The sequence below is a fragment of the Pleurodeles waltl genome, chromosome 3_1 (genome assembly GCF_031143425.1).
Source record: "Pleurodeles waltl isolate 20211129_DDA chromosome 3_1, aPleWal1.hap1.20221129, whole genome shotgun sequence".
In the NCBI taxonomy this organism is placed as follows: domain Eukaryota; kingdom Metazoa; phylum Chordata; class Amphibia; order Caudata; family Salamandridae; genus Pleurodeles; species Pleurodeles waltl.
Window position 1 is genome coordinate 1,827,992,455 of NC_090440.1, and position 21,215 is coordinate 1,828,013,669.

General features: G+C 47.7%; 1 protein-coding gene across 1 annotated transcript in view; it reads right to left on the reverse strand.

Annotated features, from left to right (window-relative positions):
* GLS (glutaminase) overlaps positions 1-21,215 on the reverse strand; it is a 607,111-nt gene that overhangs the window by 23,936 nt on the left and 561,960 nt on the right. Inside the window, exon 17 of the mRNA XM_069225886.1 lies at positions 16,874-16,937. Coding sequence (XP_069081987.1) covers positions 16,874-16,937 — 64 coding nt within the window. The remainder of the gene's footprint in view (positions 1-16,873; positions 16,938-21,215) is intronic.

Genomic DNA, 21,215 nt, shown 5'->3' on the forward strand with positions numbered 1-21,215 from the left:
TCACAGTGAAAGCTGCCTTGGTTCAGATGGAATGAACCGAGAGGCCTTGCGCGGCTGTATCCTGGCAAATCCACTACAGATCTTAATGCAAAGCACATTCCATCTGGAGATGGTCCATTTCTGCTCTACCTTTCCTTTCTGAGCCTTTGTGCCAGAGAAACTCACAAAGAGATGATCATGATCATTCACCGGATGGTCCTAGGTGTGATTGATGTAGAAGCTCATAGTTCTTTTTGGGTCTAACCGATGAACTCTTTCTTCCTCCTTACATGGATGAAGTGAGGCAAAGAATTCCTGCAGGGTGACAGACTGCCTGATGTCGAAAGGTGTTACAAATTTTGTGAGGAATTCTGCCTTAGTCCTTAGCAATAGCTTGGATAGAAGAAAGGTATTATACGGTTGCCAGACAGAGAGTGCTTGCTGTCCACTCACACAATGAGCTGTGTGAATGCTATGAGGAATACTGTCTTCACAGTTAGTAACCTTCGAAGGCAGTTGTGCATAGGCTCACATCAAATGCATGTCAGAAATGTGAGAACCAAATTCAGATCCCACTGCGGCATCACAAAAAGTTTTGGCCGGAAACATGTCAGCCCTTTTATCAATTGCATCACAACAGGAAATTAAACAGAGATGGAGTATCAGGTAATCGTAGAGAAGCCAATAATGCCAACAAGTAACCTTCAACAGTAGGCACAGCAAGGCCTTTCAGGGCTAAATAAAAATAGGGGCAGGAGAACATCAGATAACTGGCTTCCAATGGTTGGGTATGCCAAGAAAAACAGAAAAAATAAACTTCTCCTAGTGTCCCTCATAAATGGTATTGATGGAAGACTGCATCAAGAAGGACGTCAAAAGCAGTTAACTGTTGCTGCTCAATCTCCAAGCATAGAGGTTTAAATTGTGCAGGCTCGGGTTTAGGAATCTGTTCTTCTCCTAAAACAGAAGGTCTTCCCCAAATGGTAGTTGGATTGGAGGACAGATGCTAATGTCCAGACGTACTGAGTACCAAAGTCTCCTGACCCAATCTAGATCCACTAGGATAACCAGGACCTGGTAGCTCCTGATCGTTTTGAGTACTTTGGGTAGGAGAGGTAGAAGTGGGAATGCATACTGGAGTCCACAGGTTCATGCTAATAGAAAAACGTCTTGGAGAAAGAAATATCTTGGGAATTCCATAGCACAAATGTTTAGACACTGGGCGTTCTCAGTGATGGCAAACAGATTGAGCCAGGGTCCTCCACACTGCTGGAAGATGCCCTGTGCCACCTCTGAGTGTAGCCACCATTCCTGCTCTTCTAGGCAATGCCAGCTGACTTTGTCTGCTCTGGCATTTAAAGATCCTGCCATCACGGAAATACCTTGATGACTCAACCAGTTCTAGAGGTGTAAAGCCTCCTTGAACAGGACCCACGACCTAACTCTGTCCTGCTTGTTTTAGTACCACCTGGTGGTGGTGGTGTCCATGAGATCCTGAACTCTTTCCCTTTCGATGGACAGGATGAAAGCTTTTAGTGCCAAACGAATAGCTTGCAACTCCTACAGATTGATGTTGAAGTAGGTTTCCTGCCACAGACCAGTCCTCTGAGGTCCACCTCTCCCAGATGACCTCTGCAACTTAGCAACAATGCATCCGTCAAGACCGTTAGCTCTCGGCTGGGTAGGAAGTGGGGTGGCCACCCCTCTAATTGTGTCCCAGAGCCATCACTACAGGTCTTTCACAGTCTCTCAACACCTGGATAGAATCGAGCAGGTTTCTTTGGTGCGAAGCCCACTGAGACTTCAGATCCCACTAGATCTGGTATCTGGCATGGTCCACTAGCAGGGTGCTAGAGGCCCAAAGGCCAAGACGTCTAGGGCTGCTTTCACTAAGACCCAGGTCAAGGGTTGAAACATCGGGATTATAGGTCGAATGTCATGGGCTTGTTGAGGTGGAGAAAAGGCTTGGCAAAGCACCATGTACAGGATGTTACCGATAAAGGAGAACTGTTGCAAAGGAGTCATTTGTGACTTTGGCACATTGAGGGAGAATTCCAAGATATCAATAGGTTGGCCGTCGTTTTCTAGATGTGGTTAATGACTGATTGAGGCAAGCAAGCTTTAAGCAACCAGAAATTGATGTATGAGAAGACTAGTATCTCCAAACTTTGAAGATGTGCAGTGACCATCAGCTTCGTGAACACCCGAGGGGCACTGGTGAAGGTAAAGGGGAGCACAGAAAACTAAAAGTGCTTAAAGCCTACTTGAAACAGCAGATAACGTCTGTGGGACTGCAAGATGGGAATGTGGAAATAACCGCCCTGCAAATCCTAACATCTCCATCTAGCCACCTGGACACAGGGCAGACAGACTTGGGCTACAGTGAGGATCTTGAACGTGTTCTTTTCAAGGAAGAGGTTCAGAGAGCAAAGATCTAACTGGGACAAAGTCCTTTGTCCTTCATTGACACCAGAAAGTAACAGGAGTATCAACCAGTCTCCATTTCTGATACCATCACCCTCTCTATCCCTGCCATCTTCAAGAGAGCCTGGACTTCCTTACATAGAATGGACAAATGGTCCTCTCAAAGTCATTGGGATGTAGGTGGCATGTTTGGAGGGGGTGGAAAGGAAGGGTAGGACATAACAGTCCTGGACAATATGTAGCATCCATCTGTCTGATGTGATGCTTTGCCACCTGTGGAGGTAATAACTTATCCTGCCTCCAACTGGGTGACAATGCGCTACTGAGGGTAAACTAAAAGAGTTTTGCAGTGGTGGTGAGGGGAGATATGCAGCAGGGTAGTGTTTTGCCCAAAAGCCTTGCCTTTGCACCTGGATCCAAAAACCTCTACCTCGAAAGGCTCTGCACAAGAGGAGAAGATTTTCCATCCTCAATTCTGAGGGCAACGGGCACTGTCAAATTGTTTATAGTAGGTCATTAGTAACTGCTATGAAAGTGGGTAGGATTAATCATGGGAACGTTTTCCCTTTTGGCTGGAGGGAGCAGCTGGTTCAAGACATAAATGTGGCACCCTCCTCAGAACACCTTGGTAACTATAGAAGTAGGACTGGACCTGCTGTTGAGACCTGCAAGAAGACCAGAAAAGCTGGACCTGCTTACACTTGTACCCAGGACAAAGAAGTTGCCTCCAGGGGACAGTTGGCTGACCTCCTGTTAAGCTAAAGGGACACAAGCTTTTAGAAGAAATCTTTTCTGAAGAGCACAGCTGACCAGTTCCAACTAGACCTGCTCTGGACCCTGCTGGTGGCTTCTGCTGGAACGAGTCTTGCCCTCCAAGTGCTGTTTCTGAGGATGTTGGACCCTTGACTGAATCAAAGTATACTTCTCCTAACATCCTGAAAATCCTGGGACTCAGAAATGTTTTGACTTCAAAGACCTCAAGGGTCGGAACAAACCTCCCAAGTCTACCCGACAAATGTCTGTTACCACTGGGCCAAAGATTCAGGTTGTTCCTCCTCAGATCTTTTCAACAGCAGTAAATCCATTTCAGCCGGACATCACAGAAAGGATATCCGGCTACGTGGAGCCCTATATGGCTACAGCTAGCAGCTTAGCCCTGGTGGAGAAATCTGAGCACCAAAAAAAGTGATTCAGTCAGAACGTAGAAATTTTCACTGGGCCAAGGCACCAAAATGATTCGACTGGTGGAGGACCTTCCTTGGGAGTGAATTTTGAATTTCACTCCCTCAGAGCTTTCTCACCAAAAGTAAACAACTTAAATATTTAATTTGTCAGTGGAGAGGCCTTTCTTAGTGAAGTCTGTCTTTTAGCAGACCTCAGGCCTAGCGTTTAGAGAGCACAAACAAGATTAATTAATAGAAATATGCTTTATCTAGAAAAAACACCGGTCTTGCGATGGCTGTGCCACTGCATTGTGCAATTGCTTGATAACAGACACAGAAAGGGATCATCATTCCTAGTCAGACACCGAGCAGTGCAGCTGCCATGGAACACAAGAAGTGTTTCAGGAAGCACTATCATGTAGAGTCTAATTTATCTGGAGAAGAGACTCTGCCCCTGCAAAATCGGAAAATGTAAGAAATTGGGTTACTGGTTGAGAGGGGATGAAACTCTTCTCAAGCAGCAACCACAATTCTTCTCAAGGTGAAGTCACAATCAACCCTAAATTAACTTGTGCTCAACTCTCTGGTAGGATGTCACATAGTAGGCAGGCTTAACTCACAGCAGATGTGTTAAGTATTCGTACAAAACTTAAAACAGTAACACAGTGAAGATACCACAAAAGGAGGCCACAATAGGGTTAGTAAAATAAAGTATTTTTGAATCAATAAAACAAGACCAAAACACCAAAAGTCCAATTAGTAGAACAGGAGCACTAAATGGAAGTTTAAAGTGTGGGGCGTCTACATCCTTGGGAATCCCTAAAAGAACGTATTTTAGGTCATACGGGAGGGTAACCTCCAGTACATCACTGAGTTCCTGAATTATCGCTGCCCAATATGCCTGTATGAGGGGCACCCCAAAGCATATGTATGAAGGTCTCTATGGCTTTGATACAGAGAGCAGGAGTCAGTTCTGCCAGCCCTCCCCATACCATGCAACCTGCACCAGTTGTACTATACCCCATGTAGTATTTTGAACTGTATCAACCACAGTCAAGACTTTATAACCACTTCCCTAGGATGCACCAAAGCCGCTTCCCAGTTTAGGTCCTCCAATTCCACCACGTCTCGCACCCATCTCCCTCTAAGCTGACCGAGGGTGTCTGTCATACTATTATTTAATGTTTTGTATGTTAGAGAACTGACTCCTTTTCCCATTTCTGCCATAAGTATTCACCCTTCTAGAGGTGCATATTCTGGGATCTCTGTCAGCCCCTCGGCCTGCCAGGCGTGCTGCAGCTGTGCATATTTTAAAAACTGATTTGATGCAGTTACATCTCTGCTCTCCAATATGTCCCCAACTTGGTGGATGGTAATTGTTTCCCATGCCCCAAATCCATAAAAATGTCCCCAATTCACCAAGCCATGTTCCTGCCCAAAGGGGTGTTTACCTAGGGAGTTTATGTGCCCAACCAATAGTTTTGGCAGACTATGTCAGACTGCAGCCATTTTATGTATTGTGCTGCTGGGCATTGCTTGACTTTGTAACCCAAGCCACTCACATTCTGTGTCAGGACTGTAAGACCTGTGTCCTCTAGTGGTCTGAGCTGTGCCATATTCAAAGGTGGTGCACTGTGTACATGGGTGTCTCACTCTAGAACCATACGTAGGCTAAAGTGTCAGTGGCTCTCTTTCGTGAACAATTGTAATAAGAAAAAACAAACCCTCCCTCCAACAACTCCGCCACTCTCACTTCCCCAAGTGCAAAAGCACATTACTCAAGTAAACTGTGCACAAGGAGAGTTACAGAGGTCTGTAGCCCACCACACTCTTCCACTTTTGAGCCCCAACAATAACTGTATGTAAAATTCAAAAGTTCACACTCAACTCCTGCTGAGAGCTCTGGAGGCATAAAAACAGGTCTCCCCTGTTCTTGCCGTCTCCGGCCCAAGGTGGCATCTAAGCTGTGTTTCTTCCATGTGTCTGGGAGTGGGTTGCCTGTAGGGGAAGTCCTTCTTGCTTGTTCATGTTCCAGACTGCAACCGCTATGGCTCAGTCAGATGCCAGCTCCCTCTCTGTGGAGCCAGGAAATAGGTCCCTAGGGGGTTTGCCCCTTTTAGTCTTTTTTGCTAAGAGTCTTAGATCCCCCTCTGTGACAGAGTTTGTCCTTTGGCCTAGCACCGTCTTCCTGGAGGGGGCATACGCCTGGCCACTTGCCCTCCCGCCTCAACAGCCTTCTCCAATCATGCCCAGGCCTCCTCTGGCGAGTGGAAGAAGATTGATATCCCCAGGTAGAGGATCTTGAGCTTCACCAGAAAAAGCAGCACATACTGCAGTTGTGGGGACCGCAGCTTTGTTTTAACCGAGTTAAAGGTATAGCACTGTTTTTTTATTTCTTATGTGTAATCCAGGAATAGCTGGATTTTTGAGTTCTCATGGCAAATTTCACCTTGGCACTCTACTTCCTGCAGCATCATGTTTTGGTCTATGAAGTTCACAAATCTCGCCATCCCAGGCCTTGGAGTGGAGAACTGTTCAGGGTGAGGGTTGTCTAAGCCACCGATACAGAAATGCACCCATGTTGCTATCTTCAAACTCCTATGGAAAGCCCACAATTCATAGGTTATTGCACTGTGCCTGATTTTCAACGTCTTCCACCCTCCAGACCATGTCCTTAGCAGTGGCCTGGATATCTGTCACATCTTTCTGGAGCATCTAGACTGCATCTTCCATTTCTGAGATGCTGTTGTCCATTGCCGTGACCCATGACACACTCCGTAGGTCCTGTCTCAAGAGAGATACCATGGAATACACTTCTGTTATCCTCTCCTCCGAGGCCTCTTGAAGGGACTGAATTGGCAAGAACAGCACTGCACTGTCTGGCATACTGGGTGCCTCTGCCTCTGACTCCGCTCGTGGAGCAACCACTTTGGTATAACGGTCCATTTTCATGTCTAAGGGCCCTTGGATCTTATGTTTGGCCATCGTCCTGACACCACCACTTGGGGTAAAGAGCGAACATGCAAAACCTTTAAAAAAAATGGGTAGTGAAACTCCGGGCAATCACTGACCCCTCCACCGCCACAGTTCTAAAAATTTCTGTCCAGCCTCAGTGGACCATGCCACCAGTGCAGTGCCACCCGGCCATGCCACTAAATGAGGATCTCCTTGTGTATCTTGACCCCCTCGTCCAGCAGTACTCCACCAAAGGGGGAGGGAGGTGAGGACTCCTGTCACCTGATCATGCCTCTTTCTTTTAATTTATGTACTTTTGGTTTTAGTTTTTTTTGTTTTTTCCCTTATTCATTTTCCTGCATGTTGCTTGTGCTGCTTGCTGCTCCTCCCGGCTAGGGAATCCCGCCTCTACTCTGGGAAATGCGCAGTGTGGCAGCAGAGTCCAGCGGAGGGCTTCCCCTCCACAGCGCCCCTGTTCTACCTCTCTCTGCCGGGGGTGCCGCTTTTCTTTGTGCGTACCCTCGGGCTCCACTTTGTGCTGTTCCTGCCGCTCACTGCTCCTCTCGGCAGAGGAGCCCTGCTGCTGCCCCACGAAGAGGGCAGTGTGCCGGTTGAGTCCAGCAGGGCCTTCCCCTTGCAACACCCATGAAAGCTCCACCTGCCGCCCGTCTGCCTCAGCTCCTCTTCTTGAATTTCCTCAGGGCCAGTTAGGGTGACGGCGCACCACCAGTCTGCAACGCTGTCGGGAGCAAGGTGATATCTGCCCTGAGTCATCCACAAGTGCCGGTCTCTGTGTCATCACTCCTTCATCACCACACAGCCCCCACTAGTGGAAGACCTCAGGCTGCTGCCATCTTGACAGGCGCCAAGGCCACCACATATATGGAGCTAGTCACCATGTTGTTCCCAGCACCTTGTTGGGACAGAGTTCTGGCCTATGCTGCTACCAGTGTTCACCCTAGGGTGTCGGGACAGATTTTGGCCGATCAATGGCAGGATTAGTGTAGGATGTAAATCAGGCTACCAGAAACCACGACGATCACTGTTAGTTGCCCTGAGGAAACAGTCTGGATCATCAGGAGTTGCAACACGCAACTATGCTGTTGCGCAAATTATGTGCTCATGCAAAATGTCAGAAATAAATTCATATTAAACTGCAGCATGACAAATGGTTTTGAGGGAAACATGTGAGTCAAACCTTTTATGGAACACACCACAAACAGTGATTTTAATAGGGAATGGTGGTTAGGTAAACACAAATAGCCTTTTGATGTGCCCCCTGCCATGTCTTGCTGGGCTAACAAATGGACAAAAATTGAAACGTCTCAAACTTTGGCATGCAAAGCGTAAGCGTGTCGGGCACAACACCTGGCTACAAATTTCTCCTAGTGCCCACTGTAGATGGACTTCACGGAAGTGCGCAAGCATGATATCAGCCACCTTGGTTGTCCAGTCAGAAGTTTTTGACGCCCGCTTTTCAATTTTCAAGTATGGAGTTTTATGTTGTGGAGGCTGCAGTGCAGGAAATAAAGTAGTAGCAAACGCTCGGTCTCCGAAGAACAAGTTACTTACCTTCTGTAATGCCTTATCTGGTAGAGACTGTATCTTGCTGCAGATTCCTTGCCTTTAAATTCTGCCCAGGCATCAGACAGGATCTGGAAGATTTACCATGTGCAGAACCGTTGCATGCCGGTAGGTGGCGTCGATCAACTCTGCGTCTGTCGTTGGCACCATCTGCACAGGAAGTGGCACTACGGTACCTATATAGGCGGCCCCAGGCAACTTTCCATTAAAAATTGCACAGCCATGAAGAATACTAGTGTGTTTAAACTAGGGCCTATGAAAGGGGTTATCCCTCTCTCTAGAAATCTATTTGCAGAGTGGGAAGGATAGGTGGGTAGGTAAGGAATCTGCAGCTTTATTCTACGCCTACGATACCCAGCTGATCATCTCACTGACCGAAAATCCCACTACTGCCAATAAGAATTTCCACAACAGGATGGAAGCCGTCGCCGCCTGGATAAAGGACAGCTGCCTCATGCTCAACTTGGACAAGACCTAGATCCTCATCCTGGAACCATCCACATCAGCCTGAGACGACTCCTAGTGGCCATCGAACCTCAGCACCCCCTCTCACCCCAACAAACCACGCATGCAACCTCAGCATCATCCTGGACTCATCGCTCACCATGACCCGCCAAGTCAACTCAGTCACATCCTCCTGCATTTCACACACTCAGACTTTCCGGAAGATCTACAAATAGTTCCCAAAGGACTGCCGCGAAACCGTGACCTATGACCTGGTTACCAGCAGACTCGACTATGGCACTGCCCTCTACACCGGTACCACCCAGAAGAACCTCAAGAAATTACAGCACATCCAAAACGCCTCAGGCAGACTCATCCTTTCCATTCCCTGCAGCAAACATATCGGCAATCACCTAAGAGACCTCCGGCTGGCTCCCTATTGAGAAGAGAATAAACTTCAAGCTCCTTGTCGACGCTTACAAAGCTCGCCACGATATAGGACCTGCCTACCTCAACCAACAAATCACCTTCTACTCTCCCACCAGACCTCTCCGCTGAACAAGCACTAACCACCATACCCCAAATATGGAAGACCTCGGCTGTGGGGAGATCCTTTGCCTATCTTGCGGCAAAGAGCTGGAACACCCTGTCCCTGCACCTCACACAGTCCTGTTCAGGAAGGAAGGACCTTAAAACCTGGTTCTTCGACTGAATCTCAGAGGAAAAACCCTCTTAGTGCCTTGAGACCCTTACAGGGGAGTAGTTGTGCTTTATAAACTCAGATTTCATTGATATAATTTCTCCCAAATAAGGGGTTACCGAAGGTAAGGAACTTGTTCATCTGATAGAGACTTCTAGCTGTAGATTCCTTACCTCTAAATAGATACCCAAGCAATACCATCCCCTGAGGTGAGTCTGCGAACAAGCTTCAAACGAGACAGTCCTGCAGGTCTGAATGGATAACGTGCCCATCCATATGGACCTGCCTGTCCAGGCAATAGTGTTTGGTAAACATGTGCAGAGATGCCCACCTTGTCCAGGAGTGGAACTCTGTAAGCTAACAGAATGGTCACATTTGTAGTTCTGATAGAATGAGCATGAAAACCTTCATGAGGGTGCTTCTTGGCCAGGGCGTAGCAGATCTTAATACAGAGTATGAAGCAACGTGGGACGGTTTGCTTCTGCACCGCCCGACCTTTTGTTGCACCCACATACCCAACAAAGAGTTGGTTGTAAACCTGGAACTCACAGGTACAGTCAAAGTAGGACGCTAACGATCTTTTTGGGTCCAGACAGTGGAGTCCCTCCTCTTCCTCAAAAGGATGTGGGGGTGCATAAAAAGCAGACAGAGTGATTGAAAGAAAAAGGAGGAAAGAGATAAGTAAGACATTTGAGGAATCTAGGGTTAATCAGGCAACAGCAGAAATGGCACATAAATAGCCCTCAAGAGTGCACAAAGCAGAGCCCTGCTGGGCAAGGGAAAGAATGAAAAGTAATACCTCAGAAAGAGGAGCAGAAAAGAGATCAATAGATTTTTCTGCACAACATTCCACAAATTTCTTCCAACGTCAGGGGTATACCGTCTGGGTGGAGAGATGCATGGCTGCCAAGATGACACTACAGACTTCAGGAGGAAGGTCAAAAACGGTCACCTGCCGCTGCTCAGTCTCCTTGCAAGAAGGCAGAGAATGGACATGTTTGGATGAAGAACCGTCTGCTGCTGCAACAGAAGATCTTCCTGAAGGGGCAGTCTGATCGGAGGATCGATGGTCATGCTCAGTAGCTTGGGATACTAGACTTTCTGGGCCCAGTCTGGCACCATAAGGATGACTTGGGCACGGTCATTCCTGATTTTCTTAAGAGCTCTGGTGAGGAGTGGTATGAGCGTAAAGGCATACAGGAGGCCTGAGTTCCACTCAAGACGAAAAGCTGACATAGCGCGTGCTCGGCAGAGGCGAACAGCTCTAACCAAGGCTCTACCTACAGCTGAAAGAAACCTTGTGCCACCTCTGGGTAGAGATGCCATTTGTGATTCACTAGGCATCTTTGGCTGAGCTTGTCTGGGCTGGCGTTCAGGGAGCCCACCAGATGTTGAACCACCTGGGATATGCCCTGCTGTTACTGTTCCTGTAATGTTCAGAGACGCAGAACAAAGGGTCCACAACCCAGCCCACCCTGTTCCTTGCAGTACCACATAGCGGTGGTGCTGTCTGTGAACACATGCATTAGCCTTGCCTTGATGGAGGGTAGAAAGGCTTTCAATGCCAGTCGATTCACTCGGAGCTCCAGTAGATTTATGTGGAGTCCAGATTCTGCTGGATAACATAGTCCTCTGATCTCCACTTCTCCTTGATGACTGCTTTATCCCAGGAGTGATGCATCTGTGACTACGAGAGAGGGGTCTGCCTTTGGCACAATCATGGTCCGTTAGCCACTACTGCAGATCTTTTGCAGTTCCCTCAGCGATCAGGACCACATCAGAGAGATTCCACTGATGCTGCGCCCACTGAGCAAGAGTTGGAGGATTGCTATGCCTGCTGGTGTGAGCAGCTGAGGCCACTGCCACATCCTCCGTCTTGAAAGGACAAGGGACAGTTTCTGTAGTACAGGTTGGAAGGGCTTGCGTTGTCTGTATGACAGCTAGAATAGCTGGAATAGCCTCTGAATTGTTGATACTGTTGCTTAATCTGCTTGGCAGGAGGCAGTAGTCCCAAAGATCTTTAGGAACAGCTACCCTTAAATTATTCAGCCTTCTCACCGAACAAACTAGACCCATCAAAAGGCATTTCCATTGAGGATGCTTGGACACCTCCTCTAGGAACAGCCTCTAACCACAACAGTGGTGCCAATAGTCCTTCCTATGCAGTCTGTGGTGTCCAAGACTGTATGCAAACTTGACTGCAACCTGCTCAACTTGTATTGTTCAGGTCAACAAGGTCTTGCAGTCAACCGGGACAGATGGCAAGATCTTGCTGCCCATGTCTCACAAAGAATGGAAATATCTACCCAAAATGAATACTGCATTGAGAGATCTGGGGGTTGAGCTATCCAAGAACATTTTAATTACAAAAACATCAACCTGTTTCTCTATGCAGAGGATTGGATGGATAATATTTTGGATTCACCTTACTAGTTGAAGCCTTAACTACTAGGCTTTCAGGTGTAGGGCGTCTATTCAGGAAATCCGGATAGCTATGGGCTATTCCACCTCGCCACCGGCTGACTAATCGGAGACCCTGAACATGGCTTACACATGTAACCTTCAAAGTGTCCATAATGGCTTCACTGAATAGCAGGTGTGATTTGGATAAAGTTGGCCCAAGGTGGAGAATTTCAGTTAATAATTTGCCTTCATCTCAATAGTAGGCAATTGCAAATCTACTGCTGTCCTGTGCTTCTCGGCTGGCAAAAAGACACTTTCTCATGTCGGTGGCCCGGGTGGCGAGGCTAGCTTCATTTTAAGGGATGTCTAGCCCACTAATGTTTTGTAGGTCCAGATATATTTGATCATCAATGTAATGATCCACATCAGAATCAACTGAAGAGAGCCTCAAGCCTCTGGTACTACTGGTGTTGAGTGAGAGGCGAAAGATAAGAATCTGGTTGCATAACTGGCTTAGCATTTGTAATTTAGTAGCACGATATAGGCCTGGAGCGGTTTGGGTCAGTTGTTGATCTCTAATTGAAGAGGGCTGTAAGTACTGAATGTGAAATCTGCACCAACACAGATGGAACCAGGGTAGACCTAAGACCAGTGTGGAAGTCTGAACTGGCCTCCATATGGGCCCAGGAATGGGTTCCAAGTGGTCAGATGGGGTTGGAAGAGGGCTTGTCATCCAACTGGTGGCTCCTACTGCTCATGGGGACCATAGGCACTCCAGAAGAAGCCAGAAATATTTGAAATATTTGCAGCATGCTGTCTTTGAAGGCCACTATCTGCTGTGGGGTCAACAACAGCCAAGGTAATTCTGGGTGCACACGACTAATTGTGGTACTGGGTTGATTCATGTGACATAGGAGGGGTAAGATCTTTAACTTGACCCCTTGCGTCTTTTTGTTGGACTTCGAGTGGCCAAATGGGGCAGCGGCCCATGTAGCTTTTATGAGCTTATACGAGTTTTCAACTTACCAGAAGATTTTGAACAGGAAAGCCTCATGATGGAGATCATGAGCAATCCCATCACTTGTAGCGGGAGCAGGACTTGTGCTTTAACCATGACCCCCCCATTATGTTTGGCAACATAGAGAACTTTGTCTCCCATTACTGAATCAGTTTTGGGTGCATTAGAACAACCTTGTCACTAAACTTTGAGCCATAGCTGGAAAAAAGGCACCAAAAAAGCATGTTGTGTGAGTTCTTGACCTGCATCAACTTTCTGCAGTCCTGGCCTCTCTTGAAACCTGTCGTTTTTGGTAGGGATATTTTTCGTAGATCACTGTCATAGAAGATTCAGAAGTTGTCAGAAGGCCAACAAGTTTGGAAGCAGACTTCTGCATCCGTAACAAAGGGTATGGAAAGAAAGGAACTGACAATACGTCAGAGGTGTGTCACATATATGTGGTTCAGCTCATCACTCGCATAGAAGTACAGTCGCTGTGGAGCCACATGACTTCCACTGACACCTTTATTTCTCATTCTATTTTGTATTTTAGAGATGTCTCATCATCTTTTGGACCTTCAGTATGGAGTTCTGTACAATGATGGATTACAACTTTGGAGCTTAACAGGCATAATAAGTACTTCTGAAAGCATTGCATTTTTTGTGTGTGTGGTTTATTATAAGTATCTGGTCTGCCTGCATGTATATGGTATTTCAATATCACAAAGCTAAAAGGCAGAGAAGCGCTGTACATGGTCAAAGACAAGCATAAAATCAACGAGTAGAAGCTGCATTGTGCTCTAGTGTTTTTTTTTTTAAAAGAGGCTAGTCTTCAACTCTTTCCTAATCTGGAACAGCATCAAGCTATCCTGGTGGATACAGGGATGTTGTTCCAGATCCAGGGTGCATACGTTTAAAAGGCCTGCTGGCGTGTTTTCTTTTTTTTTTTACACCTACTAGGGGTAGATTTACTAATGACTTGTGTTGTCCATGCGTGAACACGCTGTCACACAAGGACAACCCTACCTGTAATGCAGACACCCTTGCAGCTTAGAACAAGTTGTACTGCATGGAATATTAGTAAATCTGCATAAGGTAAATCTACGTAAGGTCACATTCATTTTAATTTAACCACAGGAGATTAAGTGATCAGCCCAGAGACTCAACCCATGGTTTCCAGATCCAACGTTGGCAGCTCTGGCTGTTAGGCCTCATCCATATTTCTCACTTTGTGTGTGAAATTCATATACTAGTGGAATGAGTATGTATGATCACATATCATGAGCACATTCACTCTTGGAATGATATTGAGATGTAAAAAAACAGTACACAAAGTGATGGTGGCTATGTCACAATGCTCGCACATCCTAAGCAGTACATACATTTAGGGAAATTAAATATAGGGAAAAACAAGAAGTCGGTTGGTACTATCCTGGTATATGCCACCTAGGGTGAAATAGCCAGAACCAGAGGGACCTCCAGTCCAGCAGACTAATGATTCAACAATATACCGAAGTACACAGAGGAAGTACAATAGTCATGAAATACACCCAATAAGTAAGTATTGCGAACTCATAGTTGTGATTTGTTATGATTTATTTTTTCCAAAGTACTTCACGGTTTTTGTGTCAAATGTAATATCCAATACAAACACCAAATAAAAAAAGAGTATCAAATATTGCTGGAAGGTTCACACAGAGTCTTGCTTGGAAATACTTACAAAGGTTTGTTTCAAAACTGGACTTAAGGAATAGTTCAGCAACTTTGCACCAGTGGTGCTGGAACAGTTTTTAGAGTGGGGATTCTGACATCAATGTTACATCGCTAAAGTCGATACACACATACAGACGAGCATGCACAGAAGACAACACCCAAGAGTGGCACAGGCAAACACAGACACCACACTTCATCCAACAAGCACTCACACAAACACCATACAGTTGCAGACACGACAAAATCCACTGCCTCCACTGTCTCCCCCTCCTCCACCTCCACCACCTCCCACCCAGTCACGTCCACACTCACACCTGCATGCACTACATCAACATCCACTATCAGCATCACCACACCAAGCAGAACACACACCTCAATGGCAGACGCCTCCACAACAGCCATGCATGCGTCCCTTCTGACCTCTCCCACCCTGTCTGTTCCCCCCTCCTAAAGGACACAAACGCAAGCACTCACACGCCCAACAGCCATCCACCTCACATCAACATACAGCCCATGCACCTGACCCAAATCCAGCAGACATACACCTCCAACAACCACTCCCTCAACCCCCACTCCCATTACTCCTCCTTCCTCCCGCCCCAACGTCCCTAAAGAGCTTATCCTTTCCCAACTTGACCTCTTCTCTCCACCTCCCTCCCCCCTCCGTCCTGCACGTATGAGCAGGGTACCAAGGACACAGCCCAGCACCTCAGTCAAACAGTCCATGGGGACAGTGGTAGCACCACCTAGTCATGGTGGTAAGGATACCACACCTCCATTGAAGAAGGGGAAGGAGCCTGCACCATCAGGCAAGAAGGGGAAAGAGCCTGCACCACCAGGCAGGAAGGGGAAGGAGCCTGCACCACCAGGCAGGAAGGTGAAGAACCCATCCACCCCTGCCAGGAAGGGTAAGGGACCCACACCCCATGTGCTGGAGGAGACGAAGCCCTCTCCTCCAGAGGAAGCTGTCAAGGTGACACCTCCACCACCAGCTGTCACAGGGCCCCCACTGCCAGATGATGAACTGCAGCCATCAGAAAGTGAACAGGCTGCTGAGAAGGCTCCTCCATCTACCACCACACTGCAGCCATCAGAAAGTGCAGAGGCTGCCCAGGAGGCTCTTTCATCCACCACCACACTGCAGTCGTCGTCTCCAGCGGATGCCACGTAGGTCACACTCCAGGGGCTGCTGTGCGAGTTGCCCCTCCAGAACCAGTGGGAAAGTCACCCACCTGAGAGACTGTGCCCTTACACTCCTCAGCAGAGAGAAATGGGCATGGAGCCCCCTCCAGAACCAGTGGACAGTTCACCCACTCCATATACTGTGGCCTTGCACTCCCTAGCAGAGAGAAATGGCCCTGGAGCCACCTCCAGAACCAGTGCGCTTGTTCCTGCATTCGGCTTCAGGTGCCCCGTCCTCCCCCTGAGGTGCCTACTTATTTGCAAACTGATGCCCCTGCAGTGTACTATTTGGATGTGGTCAGGATTCGAGTTTGGCCTTAGACTGTGCCCTGTGGCCATGTGGGTCCTTTGAACATTAGACTGGACAGTGTCCCTTTGTGTACATATCTATTGCATTGACAAATTGAATGATTGATATTGATCTGATTACAATCACTTTCGTCCATTCCTGTTGTCCTTCTATTATTCTGAAGTTTTTCGGGGACAAGTTGTTTTTCGTGTGCAGCTGGGTGTGTGTGTGTCGGGTGTGTGTCACTCTCTTTTTCCTCCCTCCCTCCCTTGTGTGCTAGGTGGCTGTACTCACCGTCTTCGTCGGCATTGGTGTTCCAGGTGGAGCATAACTTAGAAGATCAACAGAAAGACTTGCAGTTTGGGTTCCATGGCGGCGTTGTTCTTCCCTGTGTTTCCTATTGTGAGTCCTTTCTCTTCTGTGATGTGTTTCCGCCAGGCTTTTGATGGCATTGGTACCACCCTGGAAAAGGTGGCGGACTGATGTGTCTTAATATGGTGGGTGGTACTTTGTCTTCCGCCTGGCTGTTGTTGGCTTCCGCCGTAGTGAGTGTTGTTTCTGGCCCGGTTGTTGGTGTGGTACATTGGCTGTCTATGGGAGTTGTCAATGCCATGGTCATAATTTGGCGGTACTTACCGCCAGCCTTTTGGCGGTATTACCGCCACTTTATCACTCACCGCCAGGGTCATAAAGAGGGCCTTAATGTCATGTTGAATTTTTATACCTCTTACGTACTACTCACATGTTCACAGTTAAAGATGCATATCAAAAAAACAATCGGAAATCTATTTAGGATTGTTCCACAACCCCCACCAAAAAGAAGAACATCAGAATTTAAGAGAACTGGATGTTTACATTTCAAGGTTACGAAAATGAGAAAAATAAAAAGTAACCAATGTGTCAACGTGCAAACTGGGCTCACATATAAAAACATTGCAAACTGTGGTACATATAGTTCTGAACATGCTGTTAAGTGATAACCTAGCGCAAATAACAATCACTAACCGAAGAATAGAAATCTGAAATTATCACTAACTTACCGGTCCTTAGGAAATGGGTTCACTTTGCAGGCTTCCAGGAGGAAACGGACCACCTCCACATGACCTATGGAATTGCAGAGTGTTAGTCATACATAATACTAAATGTAATTTGTAAGCCACAATTACACAATGGTTTGCAAAACCTTCATGAGAAAGGACTGTGGTGGTTTCTGGTATATGTTTTCTACATTTCATGACGTCTGACTTTTGACATGACTATCTCATACCCAGGGGTGGACGGTGAACTCCGATCCGCTCGTGGAGTTTGCAGAGTTTTTCCCACTCTGCTTAGAGCGCAGAGTTCTACAAAAACTCCACACAGCGGAGTTTTTTCCTCAATTGCGCTCGCAAACGTTCAGAGCGAGGGAAATCTTACTCAGACCACCTCCAGGCAAGATTTCTAAGCACGGGCAGTCACAGATGGTAGCTAGTGCTTGTGTTAAGAAACCTTCCGTTCGCGTTGAGGAAGGTGCCGCTCGAGTAGAAAATCTATTTGAGTGGCAGAAAAGAAGCAACGCTCTCTTGCACTGTGCGTGGTGCTGTTTGCTTTGATTTTTCAGCACAGGACAAATACTCGGCCCTAAAAATCAGCGCAAACGGCGTGACTGAATGCACTACCCCATTTAGGGAACTCTGCATAGCGCAGCATCTTTTTTTGGTCACTTAGCGAATCTCAGCCCAGACCTACTCATACCGCATTCTTTTCTCACATTGGCATTTCTCTCTTTTTATGTTCATAGCTGAATGGCACACCTACATAAAATGGAAGATGGAGTCAGTAAGAAAACATACTTATTATGTGGCATCCTGCTTCAATTGTGCTATAGCATTACAGATGATTAACAATACTTTGCTAACAGTATTTGAGAACAGACAAGAGAACAACTTCAACTAAAGCATGAGCTTGGCTTTTTGTAAGGCACAGAGGGGTGTATTCTGCTATGCTGCGGTTCAGAGTTCCCATCAAAAAACATAAGAACAAGACTTAGGTCCTGCTGGGCCGAATCCCAAAACGGAGGTCTGCGACCAAATAAACGTTTTCAGGCAATTATAGCACTTAAGGGTGTTTGGCAGTAGGGTGGGGGAGAGGGGCTGTGTGGAGTAGGGGGGAATAAATAATAACTTTTAAAAAAAAGACTTACCTGCACCACTACTGCTGCCAGCTGCCTTAGTGTTCCTCTGCTCTCAGACGTCCATGGGCCAGCACAGGCTCCCAGACTCCCTAACCAGTCCAGACGCTGCTCTCATACTATCACTCAGCATGACAGCAGTGCCAGGATTGGTCTGAGCGGCCTGGTTAGGCGCTCACTAAGGGACTGAGAGCCTATGCCTAATCTCCAACTGATGTGTAACACAGCTGGGTTGGAGAAATGTAAGTGCGTGTGTCGGTTTGGCCTTCCAAAGACGGCCAGCCAAACCAACATGTGCACTTACAGTGCACCCACTACTCTTCTTCCCAGCCCATGCTGCGGTCAATCAGGGATTGCCTGGCCCTATCCCACCCTAGACTTGTATGGGCTCACACAGTGAAAAATAAATTGATAATAAAAGTGTTTTATTATCAGTTTATTTTTCATCTGCCAGGGCAGTGGGGCGCCACTACGGAGGAGCCGCCACTTGTGTTTGGCTATGTGATTTTCACCAGGTAAACCATAGAGGAATTCATGCTGATGAACAAGTTACTTACCTTTAGTAATATCTTTTCAGGTAGAGACTATCTATCTGCGGATACCTTACTTTAGAAGTACCTCTAGGCATCAGACTGGATCCTGAATTTTTTGTGGGTAGTACCTCTGCATGCTGGTAGGTGGCGTTGTTCAGCTCTGCGTGGCATCATCAACGTCGTCCATGCCAGAAGTGATGTGGGCGGTGCCTATATAGGCGCCACCCCAAAGCACTGACGTCAGTTTCTTTTTCCAAATTTCCACGTCAGAAGCGCTGAGCCACGATGAACACTGACTACTGGTGTGGAAAACTAGGGCCCTGAAAAGGGAAACAGCCCTGAACCTAGAAATCCATTCACATAGCAAGGAGGATGGGTGGGTTGGTAAGGAATTTGCTGTTAGACAGAGTCTGTACCAGATAAGGCATTACAAAAGGTAAGCAAGTTGTTCATTTGATAAAGACTTCTAGCAGCAGATTCCTGATCCTAGAATAGAAACGCAAGCAATATCTCCTCGGAGATGAGTCTCCGAAACTGATTCACACTAAGAAGTTATAGGAAATTACCCTCTTTCTTGGCATGGTTAGCCCCATTTTCTGCCTGTTGTCAGTGTGTTTGACTGTGTTCACTGGGATCCTGCTAATCAGGATCCCAGTAATTATGCTCTCTCCCTATGTACCTTATACTAGGGGCTTACATGGCGCATACCAGTGCCCCATGTAAGTCCCCAGTATAAGGTACGCAGGTACACAGGGCATTGGGATACCAGGGGATCCCCATGGACTGCAGCATGTATTATGCCACCCATGGGGAGCCCATGCAAAGTGTTCTGCAGGCCTGCCATTGCAGCCTGCAGGAAAGGGTGCATGCACCCTTTTTCACTACAGGTCACTGCACCAGGTCACTGTACGTCACCCCTATGGTAGGCCCTCCTAGCCCAAAGGGCAGGGTGCAAGTACCTGTGTGTGAGGTCACCCCTGCACTAGCAGACGTACCCCCACAAACTCCAGTGCCATTTTCATGGACTTCATAAGTGCAAGGAGGCCATTTTATGCGTGTACTGGACTGGTAATTCCGAACCTAGGCATGTTTGGTATTAAACATTTCGGAATCATACCCCAATACTGTTGCCAATATTGGAAATATGATTCCATGCACTCTGGGGGCTCCTTAGAGGACCCCCAGCATTGCTCCTATGGCTCCATATTGTCTATGGTTTTCCAGGCAGCCGAAGCTTCTGCCCCCCGTCAGACAGGTTTCTGCCCTCCTGCTGTTTGAACAGCTCAAGCCCGGAAGGCAGAACAAAGTATTTCCTTTGGGAGAGGGGGTAACACCCTCTCCCTTTGGAAACAGGTGTTTACATGGGTTGTGAGAGGGAGCCTCCCCAAGTCACTGGCATGCTTTGAAGGGGACATTAGGTGCTCTCCCTGCATAAACCAGTCTACACTGGTTCAGGGACCTCAAGTCCCTGCTTTGTCACGAAACTGGACAATGGAAAGGGGAGTGACCACTCCCCTGACCATCACCACCCAAGGGGTGGTGCCCAGAGCTCCTTCAGAGGGTCCCTGGGTTATGCCATCTTGATTCCAATGTTAGCAGAGACTCTGGGAGCATCTGAGTGGTCAGGCTGGGGAGGCAACATCACAGCCCACTCTTGATAGGTGTCACCTGGCTAGGTGACCAATCCTCCTTTCCAGGCTATCTAGGGTCTCTCTCTTGGGTGGGTCCTCAGATTCGGCTTCCAAGATTTCATCAGGACTCCTCTGCAACCTTACTTCGACTTCTAGCCAATGGAACCGCAAAGGGACCCTCCAGGAACCGACAATCTGCATCCACAAGGAAGACTTTTCTTGCAACATTGTTCCCATGGCTCCTTCCAGCTTCTGCAATATTTCCCCGGCTGTGCATCTTCTGAGGGTGGCAAGTCTTCAGTCTGCATGAGAAGGAAGAAGGACTCTCCCCTGGAGTGAACGAATCACTCCCCTGCATCCGCAGGCACCTACTGCAACAACGACCGGCTGTGTTGATTTCCTCTCATCCTGAGCTGCGTGGATCCTGCATTACGGGTGGTGGTCTGGAGTAGTCCTTTTGGTCCTCTCTGCCAGCTGATCAACTTTGGTGGAGGAATGCCCTTGCCTTCCCAAGCAGGACAGTACCCCTGTGCACCATGTCTCTTGCAGCTGCCAATGCTTGTTTGCATCTCCTCCAAGGGATCTCCAGGCTATGTGTAGCTCCAGCCCCCAGCACTCCTTCCTACGATGCACAGTCCTTTGCGTGGTTCTCCTGTGGCATGGGACACTTCTCCAGTTGTGCTGAGTGGGCTCTTCTGTGACTCCTGTGTCCCCATCCTGTGGGACTTCTGTGGGTGCTGCCTCTACTCCCATGGGCTCTCTGTGTTGCTGAGGGCCCCCTGACTCTCCCTCCTCAGTTGAGTCCTCCTGGGCCTTGCTGGTCCCCGGCAGCCTCACTTTCCGCCAACCGCAACATTTGCCTTTGCTAAGGCTTGTTGCTGGAATTCCTACACCAACACCCGACTGCAATTCTTTTTCCAGCGTGGGACGTCATCTGCAAGCCTCAGGAAATCTTCACCAACTCCAGGGCTACAGTGCTGACCTTTCTTCACATCACCTCGACTAACTCCTGCATCCGCAGCTGGGTGGATAGTAGCTTCTACTCCTC